The sequence below is a fragment of the Micrasema longulum genome, unplaced genomic scaffold (genome assembly GCF_059751315.1).
Source record: "Micrasema longulum isolate JH-2025_06_02 unplaced genomic scaffold, ASM5975131v1 h1tg000220l, whole genome shotgun sequence".
Lineage (NCBI taxonomy): Eukaryota > Metazoa > Arthropoda > Insecta > Trichoptera > Brachycentridae > Micrasema > Micrasema longulum.
The window spans coordinates 722645-736416 of NW_028277425.1; the positions used below are offsets into that span (position 1 = coordinate 722645).

Consider the following 13772-nt stretch of genomic DNA (forward strand, 5'->3'; position numbering starts at 1 on the left):
ATATATATATATATATATATCGATGATAGGTATAAAATCGCGAAAAAGAAAATCGAGTCTAGATAAGGCCACCCCGTAGTGTAATAGTTGGCGTATTCGCCTAACACGATAAGATGTCCCGGGTTTGATTTCTGATTGATTGAAAAAATATATTACAGTTAGTTTTACTCTGCATTATTTCATTCTCCCTGGACTTGGCACCTGAAATGTAAAACTGATTCTCCACCTTCAAGTAACGGATGATTAAGATACATTGTATTTGGTGTCATGGTTATTTACAACCATTTGAAAACAACCCCAAAATTGAAATATTTTGTTAAAATTTTAAATTTCTTTTGAATTTTTAAAAGTAAATCTCAGATCTATTCTCAATCTCTTTTAAAACACATTATTTTACCTGAAGAGTTACCTAAGATGCCGTTGAAACAACCCAAAATTTTTGTCTGACTTTTCAGAATCTGAATATATGCAATAAATAAATGCCGAGTTTGTCAGAATTGAAATTTGAAAATAATATTTATTTTGATACAACCTAGGCCTCATTTACATTAATTTTTAAATTAATTATAGAGTTTTATTTTATTTAAAACAAGCCATTTACAAATAGCAGCTAGATTATAACCCGTTCCATAGTTACAGAGCACATAAACGGTTGGAATTCTGTACCGTTTTACGAAATTGGAGTATGAAATAATTTAATAGTTTATTACATTTATGAAAGCTAGATTACTAAACGTCTTACAACTACAAAGCGCATTCAAGCAACTTGAATAAAGGGAGAGGAAAACAGAGGAGTTAAGGAGAGATTAATAAAGAGAAAAAAAAAAGATTCTTGACTCGATATTCAAAATAATTATGATTAAGTGAGTTATGATGTTGTGAGTTTTTAAAATTTTTTCATATGGGAGTTGCTTTGTTATTTACCTTGCTTATAATATACAAGGTTTATATTTCGAAAGTGGATATTTCTGCAATTAAATTTTTTATAATTTATATAAACTGTTGGGATCAGGAGCGATATACTAATGTGGGCCAATCAGGAACTTCTCAGCATTTGCTCATGTGGACAGGAAACCACTTAAAACTCTTCAGGAGAAGCTGGCTTGTTGGCAGTAGTCAACAGGCCTTCCGTTCCACTAGAGGAGTGTTCGGCATTTTGTTCTCTACTTTGGTTTAATTTACCAATTGCCTGCACTATATTGATCATGTATGATATTACCTCTCGTGTGAGTTCTTTATTACCTATCACCGATGGGATGTCGCATAGATCTTCACCCAAGCTTCTGCATCGCGCCTACAGCTGTTGCCTTTGAAGGCTGAAAAGGGGGCAATGCATCAACAGGTGAGAGACATCTTGAGGAGTTTCATCGTCGCATGGGCAGCTGTTGATCTCAAAGAGCTTGAAGCGATGCAGGTAGCTCTTGAACCCACCATGACCCGTAAGCATCTGGGTGAGCTCGTAGCCAGCATTCTGCATTCTCCTGAAATCATAGGCATGGAAAATGGTAGGGAAAAACATTTTAGTTATACTTCCGGTAGGTTCACATAAATAACGATCGTTCCTGAGTTGAAGGGTCCATGAATCCACTCAAAACCTTTGCTGATACCAAGGAGATTGTTCTGTATCCCTTGCATGACCTGATGGCTATTTGTCGTTGGATGGAGTTCAATTTCTTCCGATTGACTTTTCTGTTGACCGCGTCAAGCGTGTGGGTACGCTTGAGGCGTACGTAATCAGAGACTCTACAGCGCCTACGTATATTTGCTGCATAACCTCCGGCGACGCACCCCATGTGGGTTTGTTGGCGGCTCTTACGAGTTTGTTTGTAATACCTGCGGCTTTTTTACAAACACTGTCAACATGTTTGGACCAATTTAAGTTGCGATCTATGGTAAGACTTAAAACCTTTAAGTGGTCCACATAGTTCGACTGAACTCTGTTCATATGAATAGCCAGCCTCTAGCCAGGTCCTTTTTCTGGTTATAAACATCGCGTTGGTTTTGTTGGTCCGCAGGAGGATCCCTGAATGCATCCTTTGGTCGGTAGCTTTTCAAGGGTGGCATCGAAGTGTGACAATACCACTTTCCTTTGTTGATGATAGCTCTTCACCAGCAAGAACAAGTTTCGAGGGCGCTTCTCACTGCTCAGTTAGCACATTAAAAATGGCCACCAAGCATTATCAAAGGCTTCTTTTATGTCGATCGAGATCGCTACGATCATTTTCTTGTCATGCAATGCAGTCCTGATTACCTTAACTGATGCGTTAAGAGCGTCTTCTGTTGATTTCTGGGGTGTAAATCCGTATTGCTTCTGACTTAACTTACCTTTGATGAAAATGCCAGTTGATCCGATTGATCGTCAGCTTTTCGAGTACTTTACCAAATACCGAGATGAGTCCGATCGGTCTGTAGGACTTAATGTCTTGAAGGTCATTGTCTCCCGGTTTGGGTATGACAATGACCCTCCCTATTTTCCATTGAGCTGGAAAGTGGCTCACTCTGAGACATGCATTATACATACCCAGTACCAGTGACCTGTCCACGTTGAAGAAGTGAAGGCAGATGTCCGCGGTGAAATGGTCTTCACCGGGCGCCTTTTCTGGATTAATATTAGATATTATATCCTCAATCTCCTCCACCGTAAATATCGGGTCGCTTTCTGTATAGGGTCTGATATCTGCCATCCGCCTGATGTTGATTTGCTCACGAGTCTCTTGTTGTGTATTGTCATCCGGAAAAAACCTCTCCAATAGACGGCTAGCGCTTTTCTCAGCCGAAGCTAAGTATTTGCTGCTATCCTTTAGCGTCGCTAATGGAGTGGTCTTTTTTCGGTTGACCAGCACTCTGCGGATTGCAGACCAGGCGGTTTCTCTGTTTTGAGAGCAGCAGTAATTCTTCCAGGATTCCGTTTTTGCTTTTTCAAAGGCGATTTTGTAGGCTTGTTTAGCCTCGAGATACTCAGGAAGTGTCTTAGTCTCTCTACTACGGAGAGAACCTGAGTTCTGAAGCCTGTGCCTGCATTTCCTACCTTTTTTCTTTAGTTTATCGAGCTCAGTGTTCCACCAAGGACAGGGTTGCCCTTTGAAGGGTTTCCTGATTGGTATACTTGCTTTGCACGATTCGTCTAAAATTTCCATCAACGAAACGATTTTATTCTCCAAATCCAGTGAGTTACTTTCTTCGGAGAAGGAAATCTGTGATAGTTTACGTTCCTTTAATTTACGTTGAACTTCTTTCAAAAATTTCTCCCATTTGGCCGTTTTGTGGCCATGTGGCTGACAGCTAGGCCTGCAGCTGCGAGGCTGGTTGCAAATCCCTGGTAGATGGTAGATGCACGTGTGTAGGTACCAAGGGATGATGTCTATTGTTTCATCAGTTTCGGGTTCATTTCGGTCTGCATGTTTCGTTTTATGAGACGCAACATTGCTCAAAATTACTGATTCATTTTCATTACTATGATTATGAAATAAATAAATTATTATGTAGTACGCTAGCAGCTTGAAGTTTATGTACACATCAAATAATACTTTTTTTTTATAATATACATATTTTTTAAAGTTTGTACGCATTGTACTGTAAGATCTGTTCACAAGAAGAGCTTCTTGAGGTTAGATATGAGGAGGCTGTGTTCAACTTTAATGTACAGCCTCACAGGTGTCCATTTATCTTTACAGTGGCAACTTAAACATTTGTTTTCATGTTCGGACATCATGTCAAATTTACTTGTCTGGACATATTCAAAATAAACAGATGGAAGAATTGAAAAAATATTGTGGATGTTACGAAACATGGGTGAATGTTACGAAGTGTGTAACAGGGGCGAATCGTGTATAGAAGCGATTATGCGCAGCTTACCATTATATTTGACTGTCCATAATAATGTTTTACGGTGACTTTATTTACAGAAAAACAAACAAATAATTATTATTTCTTATAAATCATTGCCACCATTTGTATGTTTCTCCAAATATAAATAAAGCGCGCCAGCAATGAGCCAAGGAACTATCTGATTACTTTCATTCTCTTTCTTTCATTTCACTTTTCTTCATACAAATAAGTGTACTATATTTTGAACATACTAAACCCAGTAGCGGGATTTTTCTCCTACAGTAAACTTGCAGATTACACAAATTATTTGAAGATTCTCGATTTGGAAAACAGTATTTCAAACATTATTTCTTAAGGATTATTTTTCTTTAAGATGATACTTTTGACATATGGCTCGCAACACATGTGGCGCTCGTTTTTGGCATTATTCATTTCTAAAACAAATCGGCCAGTTGACATTTCAATTGTAATGAAAATTCCTAATACTGAATGAATTATAAACTTGTTTATCAGTTGTGTTAAATTAATGGATAATATGGCTACACAATATATTACATCACATAGTTACGTCTTTTGAGTAGATTTCATTGATGAGAGTTGTTGTATTACACAGAACCACAGAAAAAATATCAATTTATAGTATATGTATATACATTATATTATGTACCTACTATGTAGGTACAAATAAACAATATTTTTTATAGCTTACCTGTAAATAAAATCACCGTTCGCCACTGGTGTGTAAAGTGATCACTTAAACAAATCACTACTACTACTACCATCATTCCATTTCCACATAGTGGTAAGCATAGAGGTTGGACTGCCACACATGCCTATCCTGACATACTTCCTAACATCTTCCACATTCATACATTTTGTCAAACGTGCCCTTGGGTTGTGTCTACTTTTGACATGACTAGACTTAAACCGGCTTACGACTGTTAATGTCTAGACTTTCATATTCCCTTCTCAGAAACATAGCTTAACTCTGTTGCAATATGTTATGTATATGTATATAAATTTTGATGAGCTCCCTGGGAGTTGGAATCCAGCACCTGTCTGCTAACCAGGGGCGTGCGGCGGGGTTTTTGATTAGGGAAGCAATTAATATATAAGTAATTGGTACATAATCATATACACTGCCCTTAAGAAATAAAAGACAAACTAAATACTATATTATATACACATGATTAGAAATAATAACAATAATTTTACATATCTAGTAATAAATTGTAATAAAAAATCAGCCAACCTCACTATAATAAATTAATAACTAAAATAAATTACTAACTATAATAAATACTATAGTAAATTACATACTATAATAAATTGATAACTGCGAAGTATTTTGTGGCGTTATATTTTATTTGACTAAAATGCAGTGAAACCAAAATAGATATTATCTTGTTAAAAAATACGACTTTTCAACGAAAAAGAATTGGTCATTATTTGAACCTGAAAAATCAATATATGTAATAGATTATAAACTTTTTTCTTATATTAAATCAACATTATATTAATGCAATGTTTGAATTAAATTCTACATTTTATTTTGTATTCCTACTCCATCACAAAATAATAATTATAATATCATGTTTAGTGCCAAAATACCAAAATCCCATCTGTGCTGTGCGGCGTTGCGTTCGCATCGCGTCTTAACTGCATGAAAAATAATGTATCGGTATGTTTCGATTGCTTCCATAGCCTATTGAGAATTTTTGTCTGCGACTGCGCGTGTAGTACGGCACTGGAATTTTGAATTTCGTTCCTGAGATCGATACTCAGCCAGCCAGTAGCAAGTACCCGCAGATCAGTACGCGCCTGACAGCGCTGACAAATGGATGTGTTTGGGGGCTACGTTGCTTTTTAACATTTTTTATAAGGCGATAGTAAAATTCCCCCACAATTATTAATAAAATGATTATTACCTTATTTGTTTATAGTATTCTAAATGTTAGGTATTATGACTGATAATTAATTTATTAAACATGCTATTTTATAAACATTAATTTGCTAAATTTAGGGGTACCAACGGTTCCATGCGTTCTATGAACGGACCGCACATGCTGCTAACATCTGGACATATTTAAAATACTTTACTTATGTGCCTATCTATTTTCAGACTGATCTTCTAGGGCTGAATATTCTCAGCCTTACTCATCCCAACGACGTGGAAAAGATGAAAAAGAACTTAATGCCTCAAGTTACTCCCATTGGCCCCAATGGTCAGTTACTTGTCAAGGACTTGGATGCTAAGCAGTTCACAATCAACGAGAAGTCTCGTGACTTTCAAGTCAGGTACAAATTAATCTACTGATCCCATTATTGTAAGTTAAAAAAAAAACCACAAGCATATGGATGTTAGAAGCTAATTTAAGGTGCTTTTCAATGCTATTAATTCATCATTGAAAAATTTCTAGTAAAAATGTTTTAGTAATAATATTTCAAGTAAATTTTACCCATTCATAACTTCTTAGAATTATTATTTGTCTATCAGATTTACTTGGCTGATGTGGTTGTTGGTTGATAGAATGGTTCTACTAATAGCTGAGAAAGCCTAAAAAGTAATAGCCTTTTCAAATAGCGTGGATTAATGGATAGTGTGGATATTTTAACCTTACCATTCAGCTGCGGTATTTGGGATTGGGATTGTTAGAATAAATGCAATTTATAAAAATTTCTTGCCTGCATTGATTTCCACGCAAGTTTACCCTCTTTGTTCTGCTCGCAACAACTTCACAAACTTCTCGCAGCAAACAGTAATCATCATTCGGCTTATCCTTATTTATAGGCATGTTCAAAGGAACACTTGGATATTTGATGATTTGATGCATCAGCACATGCGCAGTGGATGTTGAAACTCCTGAATGAGCAGACGCTAGTCAGCGTTATTTGACACGTACTTTGAAACAATACAAAAATCTAATTCTTTAGATTTTATTCCGAGAGCCGGAAGATTTAAATAACGAATATCATTTTTCTGGGAGTGTTGGCAATCTTATATGCGGTAGGTATTCCATTCAGCTAAGGCGTTGACAAAAGTGGGTTAGAATCTAAGGAAGCAAAGAGCGCGAGGGGAGTCCTCATATATAAATTAAAACTGTCATTAGAAAAGAAAAACAAAACAAACCATAACGCCGTTTCTCCATAGGGGTAGGCAGAGAGGATAGAATGCCATATCACTCTACCTTGGCATACAGGCCTCGCTTCCTCTACATTCATACATCTCCTCATGCACGCACACCGATTATTCCTACTTTTGACATGTCCATCTAAAGTATTTGATGGACTTGATTGTGCCATGTCTTTCTCGGTCTTCCTCGTTCTGCATTCATCAACATTCGCATCGTAGATCCTTTTAGCCGTTCTTTCGCTGTCCATTTGCTCTACATGTCCAAACCAAAGCAGCACCCCCTTTTTTTATTCTCTCGAAAGTGCATGTCTCAGCCTTACACACTTCACGGATCTCGACGTGTGTGCACCTATCATACATCATTTTACCACGGGATCGCATTTCGACAGCATTCAACCTACTTTCATTATCATGTCATTAGAGACTAGGAAATATTAATATGTATAATTATTTGACTGTCAAGAATATTTATAATAAGGATTTAGTTACTTCCTTTGTGGAGGAGTCTTATAGCGTTTTTCTTAAAAATCAATTTCAGTGTTATATTTTTCATTATGTTTTGGTTTTAAATTTCAGATTAGCACGAGCAGTTCAACGCTCTGAGACACCCCAGTATGAAGTGTGCCGTATCAACGGTTCTCTTAGATTTGCTGACCACGCCAGTTCTGGGGGTGTCGGTACTGGCCAGATAGTCAGGAGACAAAGAGCCAGAGGAGATGAAGCTATTTCACCAAGTGGAAATGATGTTGTAAGAGATTTTTATTTTAAGCATAATATAAAATCACGTTCAGTTTAATTTTTCATCATTTGTTTTGTTTCGTAGTCAGAATTATTTGTAGTTTAAAATGATTTGATCTTTACTTATTTTATTTTACGCATCGTCGGGTGCATTAAGGGTATGATTATTATGATGATGAGTACAGCCTTTGGTCAGTTACTTATTTAAATATTGTTTCACATAATGACTATTAATTGTAAGGCAAATAACAGCATTTATTACATACACAATAATTTTCATGCTTTGCTATTGCTGAGAGTTTTTAATTTTTGTAGTATTTATTACTTTTCATCTAATTCTAAAGTAAGCTGTCTATCCAATTCTTAGCGATTGATTAAACAGTGTTATATTATTATTATTATTATTGTGCATAACTTATATAGCGCCACTTTTATAATATAATACCTCAAGGGCCTTTACAAAGCGATTCCATAGATAAATAAATTTAATTGAAACTTTTAAATTTGTAATTTAAGTAAAACATTTTTTTTTGTAGTCATCTTTCCTTGATTATTTCCTTTACCGAATCCTTATATTATTAAAATGTTATTTATTTGAATTTTTTTTTACAGGTATTTATTGGCATGATTCACATTGTAAAGCAAACTTATTTATCTGAGAGGCTTTTTGAAGCCAGCAAAGAGGAGTACCGAACCAGGCATCTAGTTGATGGTCGCATTGTTGATTGTGACCAAAGGATTTCTGTTGTTGCTGGTTATTTGACATCTGAGATATCCGGAGTGTCTGCCTTTACATTTATGCACAAGGAAGATGTCCGATATGCCGTCATTGCCTTAAGACAAAGTCAGTAACTTTTGGGATTACAAATTTGGTTTACTTTTTTTTTAAAGATGAATATTTTATTACTGTGCGATAATATATTATGTGCGTTAGCACAGTTATTTTTATTAAAATTGCAAATTTTTATGCGAATTGACAATTATGTACATTTTATATTTAGTTTTTTTGCGACTATCTAAAAATTTATGTTATTGCGTGTAAAAATTATTTAATTTGAGTAAATGTCGGTGTTATGTGAATGTTGTCCATTTTTTTAGTGTACGACAGGAGTAAGCAATTTGGCGAATCTTGCTACAGATTGATATCAAGAACTGGTCAATTTTTATACTTCAAGACAAGCGGCTACTTGGAGATCAGCTCCAACTATGATGTTCAGAGCTTTGTGTGCACAAATACAAGGATAACAGAAGATGAGGGCAGGGTGTTAATAGAACAGATGAAAGAGAGATACGCAGTTATTTTCAATGGTGTGGATGAAAATTTTCCTTATGGAAGTGTAAGTATAGAAATGAATTAATTTTAGATTTTGTTGCCAGCACTTGATATAATATTCTGAGATAGCCAGCAATTTAATGATAAGAATACATTTAACTTAACAATTAAAGCGTTGTATTAAAAACAAGTGAAAAACAAACTATGTGTGAATTATGAGTGAAAATCTGAGTGAACTCTTGCCAAATTTTACAGTTAAGGAAAATAAAATTCTGTCTACTACGCCAGACTGGCAATATTAAAGTTTTTTTTCTTAAAGCAAGAGTAAAACACAATTTGTAAAAATAATTCATCTTTAACTAACTAACTCTCAAAGTAAATTTATTAGATTTTCACATCCGTTCAAATGCGTAATGAGGTTTCCTGGGTTATTGTGCTATGTGTCGTTTGCAATCTTTTCCGATGTTTTAAATACAGCACAATAACCCTCTGAACTGAAAAGGTCATTCTGTAAATATCAGATATTTAAAATATTACATTTAAGCAGAGTCTGTTTTTATCCTCTGCCTACCCTTACTGATTTTTATATGTTTAATATGATTTTCAGAGTGGTGAAGCCACTGTCGAAGACCCTCACAAATTGGAACAAGTTATTATGCATCTCATAACCAACCTTCCTTGCAATAATTATCGCAATTCAAGTCGTGATCCATCATCTCCGTCTACGCACAACACCCTCTCTATCATACCACCAAAGCCATCAACCATCAAGACCTCTATTGCCAAAAGTGTTTCAGTCATCAGTAAAGCTATAAGGATAAAAGGCTGCGACAGTGGCTCAATAGTCCAACCTGATACATTTTATTCTTCAGAACCGATAAAAACTAGCAGACCCTCGGTTGTTAAGAAATCAGTTCCCCTATCTTCTAAACAGCAGACTTCTAACCAAGACAAGAAGATAAAACAAGACTCTTCCTTGAAACAGGAACTCATTAAAAAAACAACGGGAGATAATGAGAAAAACCAAATGAATGAAACAAAGTTAAAGAAAGAAAATGATGATATTATTAAGGAGAAACAGGAAAAAAAAAATAAAGTAAAAGAAGATCAAGAATCATGCTCAACAGTTTGCATTAAAGATAGCAAAGTTCTTTCCACAGGAGCCAATATAACTCCAAATGAACTCGAAAATATAACAAAAGAGGAAGTTATCATTAATCCTCAAACTCCAACTGATAATATTAACGTTTACAATAATTCTCAACCAACACTTACTCAGGCTTGTGAAAACAATGATAACTATAGTGTAATGTCTACTCAGGCAATTATGGATAATATTGCACATGATCCATTGACAGCTGCCAATGAAGCCTCAATGCCTGATTTGAATAATTATGTTAATTTCATAATTTCCGGAATGAACTTGTTCGCTCCGGACACAGATACCATTATGGATACTTATTCTACCAAACTAGAAACAGTTGACTGTGATGATTTATTGATTGATAGTATAAAGACCAGCACGCTTTCAAATAATGATGCGCTTCTTACGAGTCTGCAAGGATTGGAGTCTACGGACAGTTTTTGTCTTCCTGGCACATCATCAGGTCAAAGCGGCAATTCAAGTGTCCTCAAAAGACGCACGGAAACGACTGATTTTGATGTTCTGTCAAAGCGTAGAATGCCATCAGAAATTCAAAATTCATCTACAGATTTACCAGCGGTCAATATCGCCACATCAGATGTTCTTATGAGTAATGCTTTACAAACTCCTCACAGAATCGATACTCCTACCGAAGGACTTGATACATACATTCAGCAGTTGACGGATCCCGATTCTGGTAAATAAATGTAGTATGTTTTATAGATACATTTATGTATTTTTGTTTTTTCTTTAGTCTCTATACATTTGGTAGAGGAGAGTGCCTATGAATGGGACATTTTTGATTTAATCTCTCTAAACTTTCTCCGTAAACGAAATCACAAAAAGTAAACACGGTTTTTCTTTATTCAATCTTTAAGTAACAAATATGCAATACACTGTTTGCAAATAATTTAAACTTTAGTGCCTACAAAATCTATTTGAAAAAAATCTAAATATGTCCCATTCATAAAACATCCCATAATATAAAACATGAATAGTTCATATTTTAAAATTCAAGATTAGTTGAAAAAAATATGTTTAAACTAAATAAATTTGTAAACATCTTAACATATTATTTAGGTACACCCTTTCATTTTTTAGAAAATTATAATTGCAGTGGAGCCTTTGCTATAAAGAGATAAAAATTAAAACTTATAACTATAAAAAAATATTTTTAACAAAACAATCGCAAAGTATGTAATGTGTATCTATACTTCAATATCTTTAATATACAGTTTTTTCAAAAGTATAATTAAACAAGCATTATACCTAGACAAAACTAACTAGAAAAAAATAATAAAAGGCAGAAATGAAAGTGATTTAAAATCATTTTTGACATATAAAATCCGGAGAACCTAAAATTCCAAGATTTTCATGGGCCCACAGCCTACATATTTTGAATACAAGCCATTGCACAACACTATATTCTCCATCGCATATGTGACTTTAGTTATCATGTAATATTATTATTATTATTTTTTTTTTTTAAAATTGCTTCACGCAGGCCTTGAGGCCCAATTGCAGTGGTGAATTACACAGTACACCCAGGCTCAAGAAAAATCACATTTAATTTTTGTGTTCTCACCAGGAACCGAACCCAGAATTCTAGTGTGTGGGGCAAGAGTATGGATGTAAAATTATATAAAATAAAAACAACTATTAAATTATTGGTATTTTACAGTCATTTAGGGAAATGATATCCCTTATAAGTATTAATATTTTAAAATATCTAGGTGGTAGGTATTAAAAAATACCTTACGTACAAATAGTGAATATTTATATATTAAAAATAATTTTTATATTATACGAGCTGAACCCGGCAATGCTTTGCTATTTCTAGTTTTGAGTACGTACTCATATATATATATATACCAGGGGCGTGCAGTGGGGTTTTTAATTACGGAAGCAATTAATATATAAGTAATTGGTATATTATAATATACACCGCCCTTAAGAAATTAAAGACAAACTCAATACATTATACATATGATTAGAAATAAAAACAATAATTTTACATATCCAGTAATAAATTGTAATGACAAATCAACCAACTTCACTTTATATACTAAAATAAAAAACTGCGAAGTATTTTGTGGCATTATATTTTATTTGACTAAAATTCAGTGAAACCAAAATAAACATTATCTTGTTAAAAAACATGACTTTTCAACGAAAAAGAATTGGTCATTATTTGAACCCGAAAAATCAACGTATGTAGTAGATTATAAAGTTTTTTCTTGTTACAAATCAACATTATATTGATGTTATGTTTGATTTAATTTCTAGATTTTACCTTGTATTTCTACTCTACCATAAAATAATAATTAAACTATTATGTCCAGCGCCAAAATACCAAAATCGCAACTCTGTGCTGCGCGGCGCGGCGTTGCGTTCGCGTCGTATGTAAACTACATGGAAAATAATGTATTGGTTTGTTTTGACTGCTTCCATTGCCTAGTGAGAAATGAAGTCTGCGCCTGCGCCCAGACTGCGCGTTCAGTACGGCGCTGGAACGGAATTTCGAATATGCTTCCATCGCGATCATTCTTTAAATCGATACCCAGCCAGCCGGTAGCAAGTACTCGCCGATCAGTACGCGCATGACATTACTGGTAAATGGATGTATGGGAGGTTAAGTTGCTTTTTAACATATCTTTATAAGGCGATAGTAAAATTCCTTCACAATTTATCTCGATTATTAATCAAATTATCATTACATAATTTGTTAATAGTAATTTAAATGTAAGGTATTATGACTGATAATTAATTTATTAAATATGCTATTTTATAAACATTATTTGCCAAAATGTGGGGGAACTAATGGTTCCATGCGTTCTATGAACGGAACGGACCGCGCATGATATATACATACATGTATATACACCGCAAGACAAAAAAAACTACGAGTCCGCCTACCAAACTAAAATTCACGTATAATGAATTATTCTTAATTTTTAATTAGTTTTTTTGTATTGTTTGACATATGTGAGGATTACTCTTTACTTCACAGTGACAATAAAAAATCTTACTTGTGAATTGTACTTAGAAATTGGCATTATATAATATCACGTATCAGATTAGACGAACCTAAGACACATAAGGGTTCATTTATGGTCTAGTGTTTGTGATGGAATAATAAAATACATATTACTTTTTCATTCATATTTAAGAAGTAGGTTCTTATCGCTTTATTTAAATTAAGATGTTTTATAATGAAACATATTTATAACATTTAAAAATATTTAATACTTAGTGAATTCACCTTTATTTTTTGTAACATGTAAAATTCTATTATTTAAAGAAGCGTAATGTGAATTAAAAATTTCTAAAGTTATTTCTTCTTCCCATACATGAATTAAGTTTTATTTAAATTCTTCAATGTTTTTTTTTGCCCGAATTTTTTTTTCATAACTGCCCATAAATTTTCGGTCGGGTTTAAATCACAGCGGTGTATATTAAATGAACACAATCAAAAGTTTCTTATCAATTGTTGTATTTAGTTTAAATTAGATATGAACATGTACATTATTATTTTTATTTGTTGGAATACATAAATTGTGCGAGGCTGCGAGAGCGAAGTGATGTTCCGGGAAGAACTTAAAAACTCACTTGTTTTCTAGATCATTTGAATAGATTCGTAGCATGTGATAACAAAA

General features: G+C 34.1%; 1 protein-coding gene across 2 annotated transcripts in view; it reads left to right on the plus strand.

The window, feature by feature from the left end:
* The window catches only part of LOC148283585 (uncharacterized), a 132983-nt gene that overhangs the window by 105056 nt on the left and 14155 nt on the right, over nucleotides 1-13772 (plus strand). For both annotated transcript variants that reach the window (XM_088243618.1, XM_088243619.1), the window contains exons 5-9: nucleotides 5951-6126; nucleotides 7538-7709; nucleotides 8312-8543; nucleotides 8798-9036; nucleotides 9580-10813. In XM_088243618.1, coding sequence (XP_088099744.1) covers nucleotides 5951-6126; nucleotides 7538-7709; nucleotides 8312-8543; nucleotides 8798-9036; nucleotides 9580-10813 — 2053 coding nt within the window. The remainder of the gene's footprint in view (nucleotides 1-5950; nucleotides 6127-7537; nucleotides 7710-8311; nucleotides 8544-8797; nucleotides 9037-9579; nucleotides 10814-13772) is intronic.